Source organism: Ornithorhynchus anatinus, chromosome 3 (assembly GCF_004115215.2).
Source record: "Ornithorhynchus anatinus isolate Pmale09 chromosome 3, mOrnAna1.pri.v4, whole genome shotgun sequence".
NCBI lineage: Eukaryota > Metazoa > Chordata > Mammalia > Monotremata > Ornithorhynchidae > Ornithorhynchus > Ornithorhynchus anatinus.
Genome location: NC_041730.1, coordinates 75,818,531 through 75,840,536, shown reverse-complemented (window position 1 = coordinate 75,840,536; position 22,006 = coordinate 75,818,531). Strand labels below are relative to the sequence as shown.

The 22,006-nt window shown below is 43.2% G+C and overlaps 1 protein-coding gene across 1 annotated transcript in view; it reads left to right on the top strand.

The window, feature by feature from the left end:
• ADAMTS12 (ADAM metallopeptidase with thrombospondin type 1 motif 12) overlaps nt 1-21,707 on the top strand; it is a 318,713-nt gene extending 297,006 nt beyond the window's left edge. Inside the window, exons 21-23 of the mRNA XM_029058942.2 lie at nt 3,637-3,780; nt 10,656-10,809; nt 21,141-21,707. Coding sequence (XP_028914775.1) covers nt 3,637-3,780; nt 10,656-10,809; nt 21,141-21,319 — 477 coding nt within the window. The 3' untranslated portion in view covers nt 21,320-21,707. The remainder of the gene's footprint in view (nt 1-3,636; nt 3,781-10,655; nt 10,810-21,140) is intronic.
• Nucleotides 21,708-22,006: the final 299 nt, after the last annotated feature.

Sequence of the window (22,006 nt, the reverse complement as noted above, 5' to 3'; positions counted from 1 at the left end):
GAGATTGTGTGTTTTAACCCCTACTCTGCCACTTATCTGCTGTGGGACCTTGAGCAAGTCACTTCACTTCTTTGTGCCTGTCACCTTGTCTCTAAAGTGGGGATTGAAATTGTGAGCCCCACGTAGGACCACTTGATTAACTTGTATCTATCCCAGCACAGAACAGTGCTTGGCACATAGTAAGCGCTTAAAAATACCATTATTGTTATTATTATTATTATTATTATTATTATTATACGCTAGCACTTAGTACAGAGCTCAGTAAATCTGTTTGATTGATTGATGTCTCCCAACGCTGGCTATTTTCTGCCCTATGTAACTAATACTTTGTAAATACTTCTTTTACTGCTTGATCTCCTCCTAGCAGCCTCATAAAACTAGGATGAAATATCTCTCCACATTACAGGGGTGAGCAAAAAAGCTGATGGAAGAGTTGTAGGTTCCTCCTTCAGGAATCCAACTTGCTTTAGTGCTTAGAACAGTGCTTTACACGTAGTAAATGCTTAACAAATACCATCATTATTATTATTATTATCTGGTATTTATTTTATGAATGTCATAACCAATGCATCAGGACATTGAAATCATATATCAACTTCATTGTACATAAAGTATATAAGTTCATTACTGAAACTCAATCTGTTGGGGCTTATTTTATTGTGGTGGGAGAAAAAAGGAAATTCCTTTTTTTTGTAGATAAAGCAATAAAGTAATAAGTGCAGCAATGGTTAGCTTCCTGTTTGGACTATCAGTCCTAATCTAAACAATAACATCTTAATTCCACTTATCTTCTGGCAATCATGTTTTACTCAAATGTATTAGATATTTTCTACTTTATAAAATGACAATTAATAGAATTCCTGTTAGGAATTTGTCCCTTAACTTAGTTGCTTTCTTAAACTGTTGGAATGGGTTTCAGTATTTATTTTATAGATCCCTCAGAAGCAGCGTGGCTCAGTGGAAAGAGCCTGGGCTTGGGAGCCAGATGTCGTGGGTTCTAATCCTGGCTCTGCCGCTTGCCAGCTGTGTGACTTTGGGCAAGTCACTTAACTTCTCTGTGCCTCAGTTACCTCATCTGGAAAATGGGGATGAAAAGTGTGAGCCCCCCGTGGGACTACTTGATCACCTTGTATCCCCCAGCGCTTAGAACAGTGCTTTGCACATAGTAAGCGCTTAACAAATACCACCATTTATTTTTTATTTTTTTACTCTGTGCAGACCGCTGTAATGGATTCATGTTTGCAGAGTAGTAGAAGTATTGAGGGCTTACCATGTACGGAGCACTGTAATGAGTGAATCTACTGTGTGCAGAGCACTGTACTAGACACCTACTGTATGCAGTGGAGTAGAAATAGTGGGTGGTTATGTGCAGAGCACTGTACTGACTGCTTCCTTATCCTCATTGATTTTTTTTAGCCCCATTGTCTTCCTCATATATCACTGATGCTCAAATTCAAATGATCAGATTCTACTGTTGATTTCTAAACGCAAGCCTGGCTGTGAAGCTAGGCTTTGGAGGTAAGACCGAATCTTAAGGCCTATTGGTTTGCTTGCTCTCTTTTTCTCCTTTTGTTGTTGACTATCTGCTGAGTTCAATCAGTCAGTCATATTTATTCAGCGCTTACTTTGTGCAAAGCACTGTCCTAAGTGCTTGGGGGAGTGCAGTACAAAAGATACGTTCCCTGCCCACAATGAGCTTAAAGTCTAGAGAACAAGTACAGTCTAGAGCACCTTCAATATCCTTATTATCCACCCTCCCAACTCCCCATTAAGAAAGGGACTGTAATGTTGTCCCTGATTTCCTAAATATAAAAAAAAAAGACAAGACACTGTTTCTAAGGATGATTGTCACAAATCTAGGATAGTCATAACATATTTCCTGTAGCAGTATATTTTTGCACCCTAATGCTTCTACACGGGGAATCCTCCAATTGAGGGTAAGTTTTCTATGGGCAGGCCATCAAACCCATACTGAGGCTCTGACAAATGAGATATCACCTGGTACACCATCACACTGACACCTCTGACAATGATTTCCTCTAGATTGTAAATTCATTGTGGGAAGAGAACATTTCTACCGACTCTGTTATATTGTACTCTCCCAAGCTCTTAATACAGAGCTCTACACACAGAGTGTGGCACATAGTAAACACTTAACAAATACGATAATTATTATTTTATGGATGAATTAACTGAGGCACAGGGAAGTAAAGTGACCTGCCCAAGGTCACACAACAGACAAGTGGTGGAGCTGGGACTAGAACCAGGTCCTTCTGACTCCCAGGCCAGTGCTCTATCCACTAGGTCATGCTGCTTCTATCCACTAGGCCAAGCTGAATAACATGCCTCCTGGTGATGTGATTTCAGAAGGATTTTAAAGATAAGGAAAGTAATAGTCTACTGGATACGAAGGGGAAGGGAATTACAGACAGTTCATGGGGACATAAGTAAAGGGTTGCTGATGAGAGAGATGAGAACCAAACACAGTGAATGGGTTGGCTTGAGAGTGAGCTGGAGTGTAGTGGGAGAAGAATATTTGAATAGAAGGGAGAGAGATGATTGAGTTCTGCAGAGACAATGGCCAGGAATTTCTGATTGTTGCAGGGAGAAATAGGTAAATATTGAAAGTTTGATAGACTAAATATTGGGGTTGAAAGAAACAGAGTTGAAGATAAAGCCAAACTTGAAAGCTGGAGAGAGAAGGGTGCTGTCAACTGCTATGGGAAAGTAAGGAGGAGGAGAGGATTTGGGAGGGAAGAGAAGGAGTTCAGTTTTGCATACTGAGTTTGAGTTGCCAGTGGGTCATCACCATAGTGGTGCCTGAAGGCAGGAGGAAATGCAGAATTTCAAGGAGGAGGGAAGTAGGGGCTAGTAAAGTGAGGTATATTTGAGAATCATTCCCCTAGAGGTGGCATTTGAAGTTGAGGGAGCGGCTGTGTAGGTGCTCCATAAGGGAAAGAATGTAAAATGAGAAAAGAAGGGATCCCAAAACAGAGGCTTGAGAGATACCCACAGTTAGGGAGTGGAGGGCAGATGAAGAGAGGGTAAAAGAGACAAAAGAATCAGCAGCAGAGGTGAGATGAGAACCAGGAGCTTATGACCTGTGTTTGGTTAGCAAAATTATGTGACTTCTAGGTTGATTGATTCTTCTTCAAGCAGCATTCTCTTTGCCTCACTGTTCCCATAGGAACTAGGTGTGCTTACTGAAGGATGGGGACAGAGAGACTGCAGAGTTGGAGGACAGTGTGTGTGTATGCCAGTGTGGCATTTGCCCACAGTCCTACAGAGAGAGGGGATTGAGAGGAAAAAAGGGGAAATACAGACCTGCCATGCAGAAATCCCTAGTCACAACCCTACATAGCACTGCTGCTGAATATACAATGGCACACGAACAGATTTCACCATTCTCCTGCCAGTGACTCACTGCAGGTCAGCTGGGGCCATTATCTTTATTTTCCCAGGTATGTGCAGTAAAATCTAAGATGACAGCTTCCAGAGTTCTCAAGGCACAACTGAGATGTTCTTCAGTGGAGAGCAACTGATGCCATACTACAAAAATTTGTTTGACAAAGCAAAATGAAATAGGACTTAGACCACCCATCTGTTAATCGTGCCTTCCTTGTTGCTGTGTTTCAGTGCTCCAAGTCATGTGGCGGTGGTGTTAGGGAGAGGCCAGTGCGTTGCCCAGGACATCACTGTGACTGGAAGAAGAAACCTAACTCTTCTGTCCGATGTAATGACCACCCTTGTTCTCGCTGGGTCACTGGAACCTGGAATGTGGTAAATATTTGTCAAATCCCTGATTGCTCCTTGAGTGAATTTATTAATATCTTTTCCCTTAGTTCTATTCAATTACTCCTTTCCTAGCTTTCTTCTGTTGGGTTAGGAGTTCAGATTTTCTATTAAAGGAAGATCCAATGCTTTGGGTTCATTTATTGGCAGTAAAGGCGCTGAAACTCCATCAGCCGCTTAGGACAGTTGATCCCCTTTGAGTTTGAAGTGAAGTGTGCTGAAAAGTCTGTGCTGGTTTCATCCATACCTGAGTCCCCTGTGATTGAAGACTAGCCAAAACTGCCTGTCTCATGGAAGGAGGGAGTAGAGTGTTGCAGGCTTAGGAAGGAACACTCAGGAAAATCCATGATAGTCAGTCAGTCGTATTTATTGAGCACTTAGGTGTGCAGAGCTCTGTACTAAGTGCTTGGGAGAGTACAATGCAACAATATCACAGACACATTCCCGCCTAGTGGAAACTGGGGCAGAGGTAGAGCGGAGGCAGAAGCAGATGCCACCGCAAAAGCAGCAGTGAAAGGACTGCAGCATAGCTTAGTAGAAAGAGCATAGGCCTGGGGTCAGAGGACTTGAGTTCTAATCCCCGTTCCACCTCTTGTCTGCTATGTGGCTTTGGGCCAAGTCACTTCATTTCTTTGTGCTTCAGTTTCCTCACCTGTAAAATGAGATTAGTTCCTTAGTTCCTAATCTCTTCTACCTGGACTCAGAGCACCATTTGAGACGGGGGCTGTGTCCAACCTGATGACCTTTTATCTACTCCTGCACTTAGAAGAGTGCCTGACACATAGGAAGCACTTATCAAAATATCATTAAAAAAAGAGAGGGGCCTGGGAGTCAGAGGATCTGGGTTCTAACCCTCGCTCTGCTGATTGCTTGCTGCTTGACAATAGGCAAGTCATTTAAATCCTCTGTAACTCAGTTACCTCATCTGTAAAAGGTGGATTAAATCCTCCTCCCTCAATTTAGACTGTGAGCCCCTTGTGGAACATGGACTGTGTCCAACCTGATAAACTTGTATCTATCATAATTCTTAGAGCAGTACTTGACACGTAGTTAAACGCTTAACAAATAGCATTCAAAAAAATAAGGACAGGATGATGAAGTTTCCCACTGGGAACCACAGACAAACCTCAGTCCCGAGAATTCAGTACAGTGTTTGGCACGCAGTAAGTACTCATTGAATGCCATTGATTGACCTATTGAGAAGCTGTGTGGAAGAATTAGTTACAGTGAGAGTGCTCAGTGCTCACACTCACCCTTCTCCTGAACAGAGTTCTTCAAGATCTGTCCCAAACTACTGCATATCATCATTGCCATCTATCAAACAGGGAGGGCTGATTATGGAGTGAGGTAAAATGATTGCTGTTTATGCGATCGATCAATCAATCAGTGGTGTTTACAGAGTACCTTCTGTGTGCAGAGCACTGTACTAAGCACTAGGGAGAGTACATTGCCACAGAGTAGGGAGACACGATCCCTGTCCACAAGGAGTTCAGGATCCAGAAGGTGAGACAGATATTGGGCCTCAATTACCTCATCTGTAAAATGGGGATTAAACTGTGAGTCCCATGTAGGACAGGGACTGTGTCCCACCTGATTAACTTGTATCTTCATCAGTGCTTAGAATGGTGCTTGGGCATAATGAACACTTAGCAAGTACCACAATTATTATTATAGTAAAATAAATTACCAATATGTAAATAAGGCCTATGGGGCTGAGGGGGGGGTGAATGTCAAGTGCTTAAAACAGAAAGCTCCTAGTGCCTAGGTGACACAGAAGGGAGAGGGAGTAGGGGAAATGAGGGCTTAATCAGGGAAAACCTCTTGGAGGAGATATGATTCTATTAAGACTTTGAACGTGGGGGAGGTGGTGGTCTGTCATATATGAAGGTGGAGGGAGTTCCAAACCAGAGGGAGGACTTGGGTAAGGGGTCACTGGTGAGGTAGATGAGATTGAGGTACAGTTATTAAGTTGATGTGAGAGGAATGCAGGAAGTCTGTGAGCTAGGTTGCAGTAGAAATCAGCAAGGTAAGGTAGGAAGGGGCAAGCTGACTGATTGCTGTAAAGCATTGGTAAGCAGTTGCCCTTGGATGTGGAGGTGATTGTGGAATGAAAGATGAATTTTGGCAAAAAACAAAATACATTCTATCATTTTAAAGGCTAAATATCTAAGATTTACAGCATTAGTAGGAAGAAGGTTAAAGAAAAAAGTGGTGGATTTTTAAAAATAATGATTACATCACTTCCAGATTATTCTGTTTACCGGATTGTCTTCCATCTGCCTCCTGTGTCAGAAAGCAATTGAATTATTAAAATCTGTGGTCATCGTCCTCTGGGAACTCCGTGTTATTCAACTAAAGCTGTTCCTACTAGTGTGTTCAACTTTGATTTCATTTTCGTAATTAATTAAAGCTCAAATTCTTTATGAATCAGCATTTAACAAAAACCTGCACTAGGGCATATTTCATTTGCTATTCATTATAATTTCAAATCAATCAAGAAAGTGCTATCATAGTTTTCAACTACCAGCTAAATGTTCATAGGTTTTTTGTTGAGTACATTGCAAATATGTTTATATATTCCCAAGACTTATTAAAATGTTCTAAATGCAGATATGAAGTTAAAGGCAAGGAAGCTAAATAACATCAAGAAAATGATATTTTATCAGAAGTGGAAGATTGGATGAGATATAATTAGCCATTCAATTTTTCAAAATTAACTTGATGTAGAGTCTCTTAGTGGAATCTTAAAAGCTAGAGATGAGGGTGCTCAAGTCACTATAATAGTTGTGGTATTTGCTAATCAATCAATCATGTTTATTGAGAGCATACTGTGTGTAGAGGACTTTACTAAATGCTTGGGAGAGTACACCACAACAATATAACAGACACATTCCCTGTCCACAATGAGCTTACAGACTAGAGGAGGAGACAGACATTAATATAAATATATTATAGATATATAATAGGTTCTGGGGGACCTGAGGGGTGATGATGAGTAAAGGGAGCAAGTTGGGGTGGTACAGAAGGGAGTGGGAAAGAGAAAATGAAAGCTTAGTAAGGGAAGGCTAAGTGTTTACTATGTGGTAAGCACTGGGGTAGATAGATTATCAAATCAGACACTATCACAGTTGAAGGAGTGAGAAAAGGTATTTTATCCCCATTTCACAGATGAGGAAACTTACTCAAGATCACCAAACAAGTTACTTGCAGAGCAGTCAATCATCCACTGGTATTTATTGGGCATTTATGGTGTGCAGAGCACTTTACCAAGCACTTGGGAGAGTACAGTAATCAGTGTTGGTAAACACATTCCCTGACCACAAAGAGCTTCCAATAAATAATAATAATAATAGGATTTGTTAAATGCTAACTATATGCTAAGCACTGTTCTAAGTGCTGGAGTAGATCCAAGGTAATCAGGTAGTCTCACGTGGGCCTCACAGTCTTAATCCCCATTTTACAGATGAGGTTACTGAGGCACAGAGAAGTGAAGTGATATGCCCAAGGTCACATAGCTTATAAGTGGCAGAGCTGAGATTAGACCCATGAACTCTGACTCCCAAGCCCGGTCTCTTTCCACTAAGCCACGCTGCTTCCCCGTAAAGGGGTGTGCCAAGAAAAGAGGTTCATATCAGATACCAATACTGCCATGATAAAGCTCCCAACAACTCAGTGGATATAGGATTACAGTTTTTTGGGGTAGGAATACTCACACGCCAGAACGTTCTGGGAGACCCAGACAAAGCTGCACGGGGGAGCCTCAGGGAGGATGCAGGACTGCTCATCAAGCCTCCCATAGTGGGTCTCAAATTCCTTGTTTGCGTGACCCCGAAACATATAGTATGAAGTAAACAAGTCTATGCATCATGCTGAGCCATTAGTATGAGGGAAGTGCATAGCAACACAATCTACCCATAACCCAAGCATCTTGCTCCAGTGGGTCGTCCATTTCTCATGGCTGGCACATTCACCTTATTGCCAGAAGGGCCCCTCGGTAACTGGTATAGGAACCAAATGCTAGTTTCTAGCCTCCTCGCCGCTCTTCTGTGACTGACCCCATAGCAAGAGGGAATTACGATCCAGGTCTTCGGACTCCAAATCCTGTGCTCTTACCACTAGGGCATGCTTCTTTTTGTCACTATGGAAATTCCCCAGACCCTAAATGTACTGTCCTTTTAAATGAATAAATAAATAGATGGCATTTGTTAAGCACTTACTATGTGCAAAGCACTGTTCTAAGCGCTAGGGGATACAAGGTGATCAGGTTATCCCACATGGGGCTCACAGTCTTAATCCCCATTTTACAGATGGAACTGAGGCACAGAGAAGTTAAGTGACTTGCCCAAAGGCACACAGCTGACAAGCAGCAGAGCTGGGATTAGAACCCATGACCTCTGACTCCCAAGCCCGGGCTCTTTCCACTGAGCCATCTTGCTTCCCATAGTCAGCTATATGTCACCTTGTCTTCTAGGCTGTACTTGTTGGAACTGAATGCTGCAAATTTTAATTATACAGGAATTAGGACAATAGATATAATAGTAATAATGATCGTAAGACTACATTTCCTGTCCAACAAGTGTGACTGACCCCGTCGCCATGGTGGGAGGTGAAACAGCCAGGAGAAAGGGAGTGTTTTCTGGATGTGCCGTCATGGCGAATGCTTCTGGCAAAAGGATCTCCAGGGACATCTCCGATGGTGGACAGGTTTAACAGGAATCCTGAAAACAGCTGGCCAATTAGGACAGCGAAGACCACAGCAATGACTAAGTCTGCTAGCCTGGCATCTGCCTGCCAGTCTTTGGAGCTGCAGGATAGCACCAGAAATACCAGTCCTAATCCTGGTTCTTCCCCATCTGCTGTGGGACCTTGGGCGAGTCACTTCACTTCTCTTTGCCTCAATGCCCTCATTTGTAAAATGGGAATTTCATACTGGTTCTCCTTCTGCTACCTATACTGTGAACACCATGTGGGACCTGATTATTTTATATCTACCCCAGGACTTAGTACAATGCTTGGTGCAGAGTAAGAACTTAACCAATACCATTAAAAAAAAGTTTAAAAAAATAACAGTTTTTACTCATTAGGTTTATGCACTGCCCCAGCAAGATCACAAATGTCAGGGGGAAGAGAGAATGGATGGACTCGGAAACCACTAGCACTTCAACGTTTCCTTCATGCAGGTTTCAGGTTGCAAGGTCTTTGTGACTGCACCAAACCTTGCCTTGGTTTTTGAAAGAAAACTCTATCAATAATAGCAACAATAACATGCTGTCCATGTTTTTAATGGTATTTGTTAAGCACTTACCATGTGCCAGGCACTGTAGTAAGCATTGGGTTAGATATAAGACTCACGGTCTTAATCCCCATTTCACAGATGAGATCACTGAGGCCAGAGAAGTTAAGTGAAGTGACTTGCCCAAAGTCACACAGCAGACTTGTGACAAGCTGGGATTAGAACCCACACCCGCTGTCCACTAGTACACCCTGCCTTTGCCAGAAAAGATTCAATTTTCATCATCACCAGTGGAAATAGGTCCATTGCGTTGATGTGGCACTCTTCTTATGGTAAAGAATGCCAGAGTATTATAACTGTCATTTTGAAGCAGGAAAATAAATGGTATGTTCATCTTCCACAAGTACGATGTTGAATTGTCTGAATGGTTTGGGTACCAGCAATAGTTTGGAGTCTATTAAGGCATGATCAGCATAGCTTTAATAATTCAAGCAGCCCATTATCTGATTGTCTACTATATGATAACATTACTTACAGGGAACAAGATCTTGATTCCCATGACTCATTCTATTCATGTTGGAACGTGAATAAAATGTTTTCAAAGATAAGAATCACTATATCTCCCTTAGCTCGGATTTTCTTTCCCGTAATGTTCAATTCACTGGGGCTCTTTCAATAGCAAGGCTAAAAATATTTCCAGTTTTGAATTTTAAATCACATAATGTCTCTGTAGAAGCAGAATTTGTTGGGAGTGTATCAAGGAATCAAGGTACAATTCATCATGAGGGCAGATAGAGAAGTGGAACATTAGTTAGAGAATGGGAATCAAAAGACTTGCCCAGAGCACTGAGTTGGAGGAAGAATGAGAGGTCTTAATGAGTAGATCGACTATCAAAGCCATAGAATTAAGAATGATTTGCCTGGGGAGAAAATACATTCCTTTTATAAATCTTCCCTCTGAGAAAATAGCAGAAATCAGGAATTAATCAGGAATTAATTGTGAAGTAGCAGTCTGAGAAGTCTGAATTGCTTTTTCTACACTTCCAATTTAGGAAGCTTAAAAAAAAAAAAAGAATAGAGCAAGGGCCCTTTCCCTCAAGGAATTTACAATCTAGTGGAAATAAAGGTGTAGGTCTCTGGGGTGGACCCATGTTGACTTCCTAGACTCTCCCAATTCCCACACTCAGGACAGTCACTGATAAATACCTCAGCTTTCCTCAACAACTAATAATAATAATAATATTGTTGGTATTTGTTAAGCGCTTACTATGTGCAGAGCACTGTTCTAAGCACTGGGGTAGACACAGGGGAATCAGGTTGTCCCACGTGGGGCTCACAGTCTTAATTCTCATTTTACAGATGAGGTAACTGAGGCACAGAGAAGTTGAGTGACTTGCCCACAGTCACACAGCTGTCAAGTGGCAGAACTGGGATTCGAACTCATGACCCCTGACTCCAAAGCCCGTGCTCTTTCCACTGAGCCACGCTGCTTCTCAACTGGCAATTGAGAACAACTGCTCAACAACTGGCAATTTCAGAATTGTTCTTCAAAGGCCAAAGGTCAAACTGAGGGCATTTTCCATAATTCTCCATTCAGAACTTTGCCAAATAATCTTTCTTTCTCTTCCAGTGCCCTGTTTCATGTGGAGGTGGCATTCAGCAAAGGATTGTACAGTGTATTAGCACAGAGAACAATACAACGCAGGACCACAGCCTATGTGAACATGAACCTAAACCTCTCAAGTTGCAGAAGTGTAACACCCAGGAGTGCAGGATAAACACTGGTAGGTTAATGGATTTGATTTCTGATCATCAAGAAGGGGAATTTTCATAGCTCAGTAATGTGCAGCTGTAACTGTAGATATGAAGCAGCCGTTATTATTTTAATAATATCAAGCATCTCAGCAGAATCATAAGACCAGGAAGGGGCTTATGAATGTCAGATGGTCTGGCCCATCACCTTCACAGAAGACCTCACCCTAATTATCCCTGAATTTTTTTGTTGTTTGATTTGTTTTATTTAAATGGTACTTGTTAAGCACTTGCTATGTACCGAGCACTATATTAAGTGCTGGGGTAGATACAAGGTAATCAGTTTGGACACAGTACCTCTCCCATATGGGCCCAGTTCATAGGCTAACAAAGAGGGAGTAGGATTTAATCCCCATTTTACAGATGAGGAAACTGAGGCACCGAGAAGGTCACACAGCAGACAAGTGACAGAGCTGGGTTTAGATCACAGGGTATGTGACTCCAAGGCCCATTCTCTTTCCTCAAGCGCTTCCTATAGTGCTCAAGTGGTTAGTACAGTGCTTTCCATACAGTGAGCACTCTATAAGTACGATTGAATATGAATAAGCAAGCCCATGCTGCTTCCCCAGGAAATTTAGGGATTTTTTTTATGGTATTTGTTAAGCGCTTTTTATGTGCCAGGCACTGTTCTGACCTCTGGGTTAGATACAAAGTAATCAGGTTGGACACAGTCCGTGCCCCATTCCTGGCACGCAGTCTTAATCCCCATTTTACAGATGAGGTAACTGAGGCACAGAGAAGTCAAGTAACTTGCCCAAGGTGTCACAGTTTATCTTGGAACCCACAGCAGGTGTCCACTGTTTGTTGGGCCCAACCCAGAAATCATTAAGGAGAGCTATTTTCATTAATCTCTGCCCAATTTCCTGGACAGACTGTCCAACCTGATAACTATGTATAGACCCCAGCACTTAGATTAGTGCCTGACACAAAGTAAGTGCTTAACAAGCACCACTAAAAAAAAATCTGCCCTCCCCCCTGTCAATTATACAGTTAAACACTTTGATACTCACTCCAGCTGTATGGCACTCAAGTAAACATCCTTATACTTTACTATTTCCACTACCTGTATTGTATTTCGTCTGTCTCCTCCATAGACTGTAAGGTCCTTGTGGATAGGGTTTGTCTACCAACTCTATTATATTGTCCTTTCCCAAGTACTTAGTACAGTGCTCTGCACATATTAAGCACTCAATCAATGCCATGGTCAAAGAAAAGCGATGAACGTCATCGAGATTTTCCAGGACTGGCCTTGAAATTCAGGGCTGTTCACCAACCAGTTTTAAGTTTTAGTTTGTCATCACACTCTTCAGTATTACAGCATTTATTATATGTGATCGTGGTAATTTTCTATTGGTAATTTTCTTGGTATTACATAGCTGTATCTATCCTTCCTCTAGCAACTGTAAAAAAAAATTTGCGTCTGATTTCCCCATTAGATTGTAAGCATCTTAAAAATAGAGACCATGCCTTTCCCTCTCTTGTTCTCTGCCAGGCAATTAGTATAGTGTTAATACAAAGTAAATGCTCAGTCAATACTGTTGCTTGATTGATAGGTCTGACAGTGGACCATTTCTAATTTGGCTGGTCATTAATGTTTTCACCGTTCTTTTTAGAATGCTAAGATGCTCATTTGTGAATAATTTTGGAACACATTTTGTAGAGCACTCATCCTGTAGAAAATTTCGTGAAAGGTTTTTCTCCCTCTCCCTCCTCTCCATCCACTTTTAGTCCCAGATGGTTGGCTGCAATTTACTGATAAAAAATGTTCTGGCTTTGCTTTGTTTGAATTTGTATTAGGTTTGCTGATGATGGAAGAAAAGGCTAAGAGCCAACTTGGGGATTCCAGCTCCCTGAAGTGATTCACCTTACTTGAACCACTTAAAGGAACCAAATAAGATCGAACTCTCTCCCAAAGACTGTACCCCAGTAGTTTTAATCAGGGCTTAGGTTATCCCCTTAACAGGAAAGACACCTCTCAGTTTATATTTGTCAGCTAATGATGGTAACCTAAATCTTAGGTGATTTCTAGATTCTTAACCATCAGGACATGCAAAATGGTGCCCAGTCCTCTAATTGCCCCTTCCCCTAATTCTCATTTGCCCCCTTCCCCCAGGCTCCCCTGGATGACAATCACATGGGTAGCTGGTGCTAATTTTCCACGGTAAAAATATTACCAGAGTAACTGAAAAGACCAGTAAACTGAATCCTTATTACCAGTAAACTGAAAAGACCTCCCTTACCTTTATCTCATTTTTTAAGTTCTAACCTATCCTCATTGGCTTGCCCGCTTAACCCTCAAAGAGAACACCTTCCTGGTCCCTTTATGATTTCTCTGGCCATCCCTTTTTCCCATTTTCTCTGACCCATAAAGTACTGGCACCAGGAATTGTAATTGTCAGCACATCAGGAATGCTTTACCCTTTAGTAGGATGGCTTCCTCAATCCATTCCATCTTGGCCCATGGACGCTATAGAAACAAACGTTTGACCTCTGTCTTGCCCTAACTACTTTCCCTCATCCCCTCACTATGCACTCGGGTCTCCAGTATCTGGGGCTATGTGATCAATCTGTGGGTTATATATCCCTCTCCTCCTTTGATCAGCTGCCTTCTTTTTGACTACATAAAGTTTTTTTGGCATGGCTCCTGAAGAATGAGCAGGGAAATTCACTAGAGAATCTGGTTGCGAAACTCGGTATGTATATTTGTTAGCCACTCTGGGGCAAAAGATCTGATGGGAAAGGGCACTAAAATGTGAAATCAAAACAAGGATTTTGGATTACTCTTTTGATCTGGTGTTTCCTGGGCCTCTACTGTGGGTAGAGGGTGTACTGGGTATATACACCAAAGTAATGGAGTGTACTTTGCAACTAATGGACCCAGGAGTCTAAACTCAGCACTTGAGAATACACCATAAAAGAAACAGTCCCTGTCCTCAAAGGACTTACAGTCTAACAGGGGAGACAGGCAGACAAATTATATATACAATCACTTATTGAGCACTTAATACATGCAGAGCACTACAATAACACTTGGGGAGAATACAGTAGAGTATGAAAACATAGTGATACTAATGGCATTTGTTAAGCACTTACTGTGTGCCAACAATTATACCAAGGGCTAGGGTAGATACAAGATAATGAGGTTCCACATGGAGCTCACAGTCTAAGTAGGAAGGAGACAGGTTTGAATCCCATTTTGCAGATGAGGGAACTGAATCACAGAGAAGTTAAAGTGACTTGCTCAAGGTCACACAGCAGTTAAAGCAGCAGAGCTGGGATTAGAACCCAGGTCTTCTGACTCCTCATCCCATCCCCTTTCTACTAGGCCACACTGCTGCTCATGATCCCTGACCTCGAGAAATTTAAAATCTGTGGAATCTAAATTGAGGGCTCTGTATTGCAGCCATTCACTCATCCATTCATTCATTCAGTCATATTTATTAAACACTATGTGCAGAGCACTGTACTAAGCGCTTGGAATGTACAATTTGGCAACAGATAGAGTCAATCTCAGCCCAATAATGGGCTCACAGTCGGGAATGGGGGACCATTCAATCTTATATAATGTAAGACCGGGAGGAAAGTATGAATACTATTGGCAACAGCAAGAACGTAGCAAAATTAATGAGTATGTAAATCAACAGGGCTATTGGTGGATGTATATTCATGAGTGCTAAGGGTATCAGTGGAATTGCCAGTGGAATTCATGTATACACAATTGAGACTGGATTGCCTGTGTGCCTTGCGTGTCTAATTAGATGGCAGCCCACTTGAGAGGGTTGTGACCATGGTAGTGTTGCCTAGAGCAGGGCCAGAACACGGTGACACAATACCTGGTGATAATTAGCTTAACTCTCAAACAATTGTAAGAGAGACAGGCAGGAACTCATCACTTACTGCCTTTATAAAAAAAACAAGCCAGTAATCAGAGGAGCAAAACTGAAGGGCAAGCCTCGCAGAAGCCCTTTGGCCGACTTAGGCCAGGGCCCGTGTCATGTCAACTGTCGACAGGGACTTGAATGAGGTGGACACTGAATTTCTGGCCCATACAGTGTTGAACTACTCTCTTCAGCCTTCCTGGGTGATTTTTCATTTTTGAGACTAATAATACTCATGGTATTTAAGCACAGTCTCACAGTACCTCAATCTTGTCTATCTCCCCTCTGACCTCTTCCCATGTCCTGCCTCTGGCCTCGAATGCCCTCGCCCTTCATCGTTTAGACTAAGCCCATTATTGGGCAGGGATCGTCTCTCTCGGTTGCCGAATTGTACATTCCAAGCGCTTAGTACAGTGCTCTGCACATAGTAAGCGCTCAATAAGCACTACTGAATATTCAACAGACAATGAATTACTCTCCACGCTTTCAAAGCCTTACTGAAGGTGCATTTCCTCCAAGAGAACTTCCATGAGTAAGCCCTCTTTTCCTTTTCTTCAATTCCCTTCTGTGTCACCCTGACTCCTCCATTTTTTCATCCCCACCTCCCAGCCCCACAGCACTTATACTCATATCCATAATTTATTTATTTACCTTAATATCTGTCAACCCCTCTAGACTGTAATCTGTTTATGGGCAGGGAACATGTCTGTTACGTTGTACTCTCCCAAGCACTTAGTTCAAAACTCTGCATTCAGTCAGTGCTCAATAAATATGATTGATATGTGCCATGCACTATAATAAGTGCTGCGCTAGATACAAAACAATCAGGTCACATACCGCCCCTAACCCATATTTAAGGGAAGGGGGAAAAGTCATTTAAATCCCATTTTATGGATGAGGAAATTGAGGCACAGAGAAGTATAGTGGCATGTCCTAGGTCCCACAGCAGTCAAGTGGCAGATCTGGGATTAAAGCCAGGTACTTTGACTCCCAGGCTAGAGCTTTTTTCCACTAGGCCATAGTGTAACAAGAAGTATGGTTAGCTATCTTTATCTTTCTTCCTATGAAAGGGCAAATCCTTATATAAATACCCCTTTCTCTGTGAATTTCCAAACTCAGTCTTCCATGAAAGCGTTGAGAGACCAGGAGATGAGATGGTAGTTTTCCTTTCTCACACTCAGGGATGCTGCATTCCCATTTTCTAGTTGAAGAAACTGAGCCACGGGGCAGGAATACAGGATGGCCTAGTGGAAAAATCACGGGCCTTGGAGTCAGAAGGACCTGGGTTCTAATCCAGACTCTGCCACTTTTCTGCCATGGGAACCCGGGCAAGTCTCTTAACTTCTCTGTGCCTCAGTTACCTCATCTTTAAGATGTGGATTAAGAATATGAGTCCCATGTGGGTCATAAACTGTGTCTGACCTGATTAGCTTGTATCTACCTCAGCGCTTACAGTGCCTGTCACATAGTAAGCACTTCAAAAATGCCTTTTAAAAAATAGCATTAAAAAAACCTAAATTGGCAAGTGGCTGATCCCGGATTGGAGCCCAGGCCCTCTGACTCTCAGGCCCATGCTCTATCCACTGTGTCATGCTGGTTCTCTGTGTACTTTTGTGTGTCGTCACACTGGAAGCTGGGCATGGCGTTTTCTTGGTAGCCAAGGATGTCTGCATCCAGGACTGTATTGATCAAACAGTCAGGGGTAATTGAGTGCTTTCTGTGTGCATTGTACTAAGAGATTGGGAGAGTTCAATGCAACAGGGTTGGTAGACATGTTCCGTGCCCATAACAGGCTTACAGTCTAGAGGAGGAGATAATTGTCCTTCCTGGAAGGACAGTGAAAATCTTGTGCTGAACCTAAGTGAAGGAAGTTAGATTCCATACCCATTTTGTGCAACTAATGCCAGCTCTGCCCCGGCCAGCTGTGTGACCTCAGGCAAACCACTTAACCGCTCTGTGCCTCAGTTGCCTCATCTGTAAAATGGAGATGAAATAACACCAGCCTCTCCCTGCTTCACAGGGATGTTGTGAGGATAATAGGTGATGATTAATGAGAAAGTGCTTCGGGAAAAATAAAAGTGTTCTACCTATTCAAAGTATTGTTATTACACCGTGTCCCAGGATGTGGTCAGAACACTGAAGGGCTTAATTGCATCAGTCCTTTTTATTATTAAAACAATAAATATTTGCAATGTTTTTTTCCATGTAATCAATGTGACCCTCAGCCCACAGTGCCAACAATACTCACAATTGGGGGCACTAGGGAATGAGGATCTCAATTTTCTACCCACCTATCTAATGGAAATACTCTTCACTTGTTTATAGGAAGACCTGCTTGCTCAAAGATGTATTTAATGCACTGTCTCTCTTAGTTGAAGCCCAAACGGAAAACAATTTCCCTGAGATATAACAAAATGTTTCATGTTACATTTTCACCAGTAACCAAAGCGCCTTATATTTCTCCAAAATTGAATGCTTTTTAGTCTGTGAAAGAGTGTTCCCATAGTTGCCCCCACACTGCAGCAAGCTAATGCATTGTGGAGAAGGTAGATAAAGCACCCAGATGCCCAGAGGACTAGCAAGCATGTGGGAGGTGGGCAGGAGCAGTGTGAGGGAGAATGACTAATTGTGCCAAGCAAAAGATTTGCTTGATGGCTGTCCGGACCCTCAGCATCTGGTTCTGCTACAGAAGCCCTGGTGCCTCTTGGTTAGGGCAGCTCTGGCCTTTTGACTTGGGAATCTCCAAATATGCCTCCTGTGGATCATGACATCCCTCACCAAGAGAAGCAGTGGGGCAGAGAGGCCAGAAACCATGGTTCTCAGGACACTGGGCTGCAGGGTGACCATGGGAGAAGATTCACCTCCCTGGCCCTCAGTGTCCTCATCTTGTATCTACCCAGAATTAGCACTTCCACATGGAACTGCAGAAATGAAGCTTGTTTTCTTAGCCCTGAAACTCAGAAACCTGGTCTGTAAGGGGTTGTGGACAGGGAACGTGTCTACCAATTCTGTTATATTGCTATATATATATATATATACATATATATATATATATATATATATTGCTAAATTGTACATTTCCAAGTGCTTAGAACAGTGCTCTGTACACAGTTAAGTGCTCCATAAATATGATTGATATGAAAGGAAATGTATAGTCCTGTGTTGAAGGAGTTACTGGATGTTAAACATGGTTCTGAAAAAACTGTTAGAGCAATGGTCGATAGCGTAACTAAGTGACATATGATCACAAGCATCAGAACATTAGAGACACTGACATGACTAAGTATTTATAATGAAATTACCATTGGATTTCTAAAAACATTTAAAGGTAGCTCCATTTTTTTTTATTAATTTGGAACCTTCTTATGTTATGTAAAATTTTTGCAGTTCAAAAAATGGAAAGACAGTGATTTTTGTTCATTCTGTTTTTAAAAATCATTTTCAGTAGTTGGGAACTCTGCCCAAGAAGCAAGCCTATGTCCTTCATCAAGGATCTTACAATCTAATGCAGGAAACAGACCAGTCAAAAATAATTTACAAAGAGTAGGACAGGAGGAAAGAACAAGGTTAGAGCAGGAAACAGTCCCCAAATGTAAAGGTGAAATAGCTAATACATAATTGAGTGAAAAGATAAATATGAATGTAGAAATAAGAAAATGTGTTTGTACAAATGTACCTAGGATAGGAGTAAAATAGGTAAGTGCTGAATGTTGGGTTCACGTGGCTGGGGTGTTGTGGGCTCCTGTTTGAGCAGAGATTTTTGTAGGTTTTGAAGTAGGGGAGAGTTGTGGTCTGGTGGACTTGGTGGGGGAACAATGTGAGGGAGGGTCAGAGGTGGTAATGAAGAGCAAGGTATGGTTAGATGGTGAGCCGGAGAGGAATGAGGAGTGCAACACACTGGAGAGCAAAGAGTGGAGAGAGCTGGACTAGAAGATGGGCAAAATGATATGAGCCTTGAATGAATGGTAAAGTTCATTCATTCAATAGTAATTATTGAGCACTTACTATATGCAGAGCACTGTACTAAGCGCTTGGAATGTACAAATTGGCAACAAATAGAGACAATCCCTGCCCATTGACGGGCTTACAGTCTAATCGGAGGAGACAGACAAAAACAATAGTAATAAATAGAATCAAGGGGATGTACATCTCATTAAAACAATAGCAATAAATAGAATCAAGGTGAGGTACATCTCATTAACAAAATAAATAGGGTAATAAAAATATATACAAGTGAGCGGAGGAGCATAGTGCTGAGGGGAGGGGACGGAGGGGGGAGGAGCAGAGGGAAAATGGGGGTGGGGAAAGGGGCTTAGCTGAGGGGAGGTGAAGGGGGGGAGTAGAGAGGCAGCAGAGGGAAAAGGGGAAGCTCAGTCTGGGAAGGCCTCTTGGAGGAGGTGAGCTCTCAGGGCTTTGAAGAGGGGAAGAGAGTGAGTTTGGCGGAGTTGAGGAGGGAGGGCATTCCAGGACAGCGGGAGGATGTGGCCCAGGGGTCGACGGCGGGATAGGTGAGAACGGGGGACGGTGAGGAGGTGGGCGGCAGAGGAGCGGAGCGTGTGGTGTGGGCAGTAGAAAGAGAGAAGGGAGGAGAGGTAGGAGGGGGCAAGGTGATGGAGAGCCTTGAAGCCTAGAGTGAGAAGTTTTTGTTTTGTGTGGAGGTCGATAAGCAACCACTGGTGGTTTTTAAGAAGGGGAGTGACATGCCCAGAGCGTTTCTGCAAGAAGATGAGCCGGGCAGCGGAATGAAGAATAAATTGGAGTGGGGAGAGACAGGAGGAAGGGAGATCAGAGAGAAGGCTGACACAATAATCCAGCCAGGATATTATGAGAGCCTGTACCAGTAAAATAGCTGTTTGGGTGGAGAGGAAAGGGCGTATCTTGGCGATATTATAAAGGTGAGACTGGCAAGTCTTGGTGACGGATTGGATGTGTGGGGTGAATGAGAGAGCCGAGTCTAAGATGACACCGAAGTTGCTGGCCTGAGAGATGGGAAGGATGGTCGTACCATCCACAGTGATAGGGAAGTCAGGAAGAGGACAGGGCTTGGGCGGGAAGATAAGGAGCTCAGTTTTGGACATGCTGAGTGTCCAAAGTGTCACTTGTAGACCTATTAAGTCCGCTGACTGGCTCTAATTCTCACCTCCACCATACTAATTCCTTTGGGCCCTGATCAGGTAGACTAGTGCTGATTTTTAAGCTGGTGTGGGTCATGATTTCTAAGAATGCAGACATTTGCATAGAATTGGAATGGGGCAGTCAATCCTGATCTGCCCCACTGTGCCACGAATGGGGGCTGTGGAATGTGATATCCAGAGTAGGTCCTGCTGATGGGGCCTCTCCCTCCTGAAACCCTGGTGGCACTAACCCTGCCTTGGGAATCAGGTTGATGGCTGGGTCAGCCACTTCCTCTGCAAGCCTGGGCCACCTCTTGCTTGCATCTGCCCTTTCAGCCCCTCTGACCCAGCCACGATTTGTCTACCACTCAGGCCACAGCCAGGAGTTTACCCTCCCCACAGCTCTTGGAAAACATAGCTAAGCCATCCTGCTGCCTCTACCTCTCCCAGGGCCCTAAGCCACTTGGCCATTCACCACCCCTCAAAACACCCCAGACACCAAAAAGGCAGTGGGGTGGGGAGGGGAACACTGGAGCGGGTGAGAGGTGGTGGGCCCTGGAGTGGAGCCCTTATACTTCTCTTGCAACTCAATTGACAAACATATTTCACATTCACATCACTCAGGCATACCACCTAACACTTACCTATCAATACATATACGCATATACTCCCTCCCCACCACATATATATGTACATTTGTGTGTATTTGTGGGTATGTATATATACACATGCCTACCTCCCCAGAAACACTTATATTTGCACAGGCAAGCACACATACACCTGCCCTCCACATAAATATATATATACATATGTGGGAAGAAGCATGAAAAGAAAACAGGCCTGGGAGGCAGTAGACCTGGATTCTAATTCTAGCTTTGCTGCTTGCCTGCTGTGTGACCTTCACCCAAGTCATTTAACTTCTCTAGCTTCAGTTTTTCTATCTATAAAATGAGGATTAAATACTTGTTCTCCCATCCCCTTAGGCTGGGATTATGTCCTACCTGATTTCTTTAATCTACCCAGCTCTTCTCAGGATGCTTGGCACATAACGAGTGCTTACCAAATACCACAATTATTATTTATAAGGTCATAGACATACATAGGAACACAAAGAAATGCATAAAGGTGCACTTCATGACTATCGGCTGGGGCTCACCCACAGGGACATGAGAAAGGCAGACACAGAGACCTGGGAAAGTGACTTCTCCTCCCCATATGCCCCATTCCCTCATCCCTGGGCTGAGCCAGGGTAGTGGTGTCAGCAGACACGGGCAGAACTTCCGCTCACTGTTGTCTGTTTCCTTCCCTCAGATCTTCCGTGCAGCAGTGATAAGCTGTCAGCTCATTTCTGCCAGAAGCTGAAAGCCATTGGGAAATGCTTCGCCCCGGCTGTGAGGGTTCAATGCTGCCATACCTGCCCCAGACCTCCGATGCTCCACTCCAGAAGACACAGGAGCCAGCGAGGCCTTAGAAAACCCAAATTTCTCTGAGTGCAGCCTGAGACCATCCTCCACCAAAGACGGCAACAGTCTGCTGGGCATGATGAGCGACTTGGGTACTGGCTACAACATTCAAGGTTCCCGTTTTCATCTTTTATTTGAAACATGGATCCCTTCACCCCTTCCCAGACAGGAAAAAATCAACACCCAGATGAGGAAACTCTGCCTGAAAATAATCGCACTGCCTTCCTCTAGCCCTCAGCATGATCTACTGTCAAAAGATGTGGGGACGTACTGTAGCATCTGCCAACCCTAGGGGGATGATGAGTTGCCTGGGACGTCCAGGGAATGGGTTCCATCGTTCTTTACTGAGTGTGGGCATGGGGAACACCAGAATCTAGAGGTTAGATGGCAATATAGCTCTGCCTTACTTAAGGAAGAGAGCTTGCTTCAATTCCTTCCACTCAACAACACAGCTACCTCTAGGCCCAACGTCACCCTTGCAAACAGCAGCCCAAACCAACATTCCAATCCCTTCTTCCCTCAAACCCAAAGAGAGGGGCAGAAAGCATTTGTTTCGAACTGAGGTAGACAGAAGAAAATCAGTCCCCCATCAGTCAGTCAATCAATCCTATTGAGAGATTACTGTATGCAAAGCACTGTCCTAAGATCTTGGGAGAGTATGGTATAAGAGTTGAAATACACGTTCCCTGCCCTCAATGAAAGATCAACAGCTTC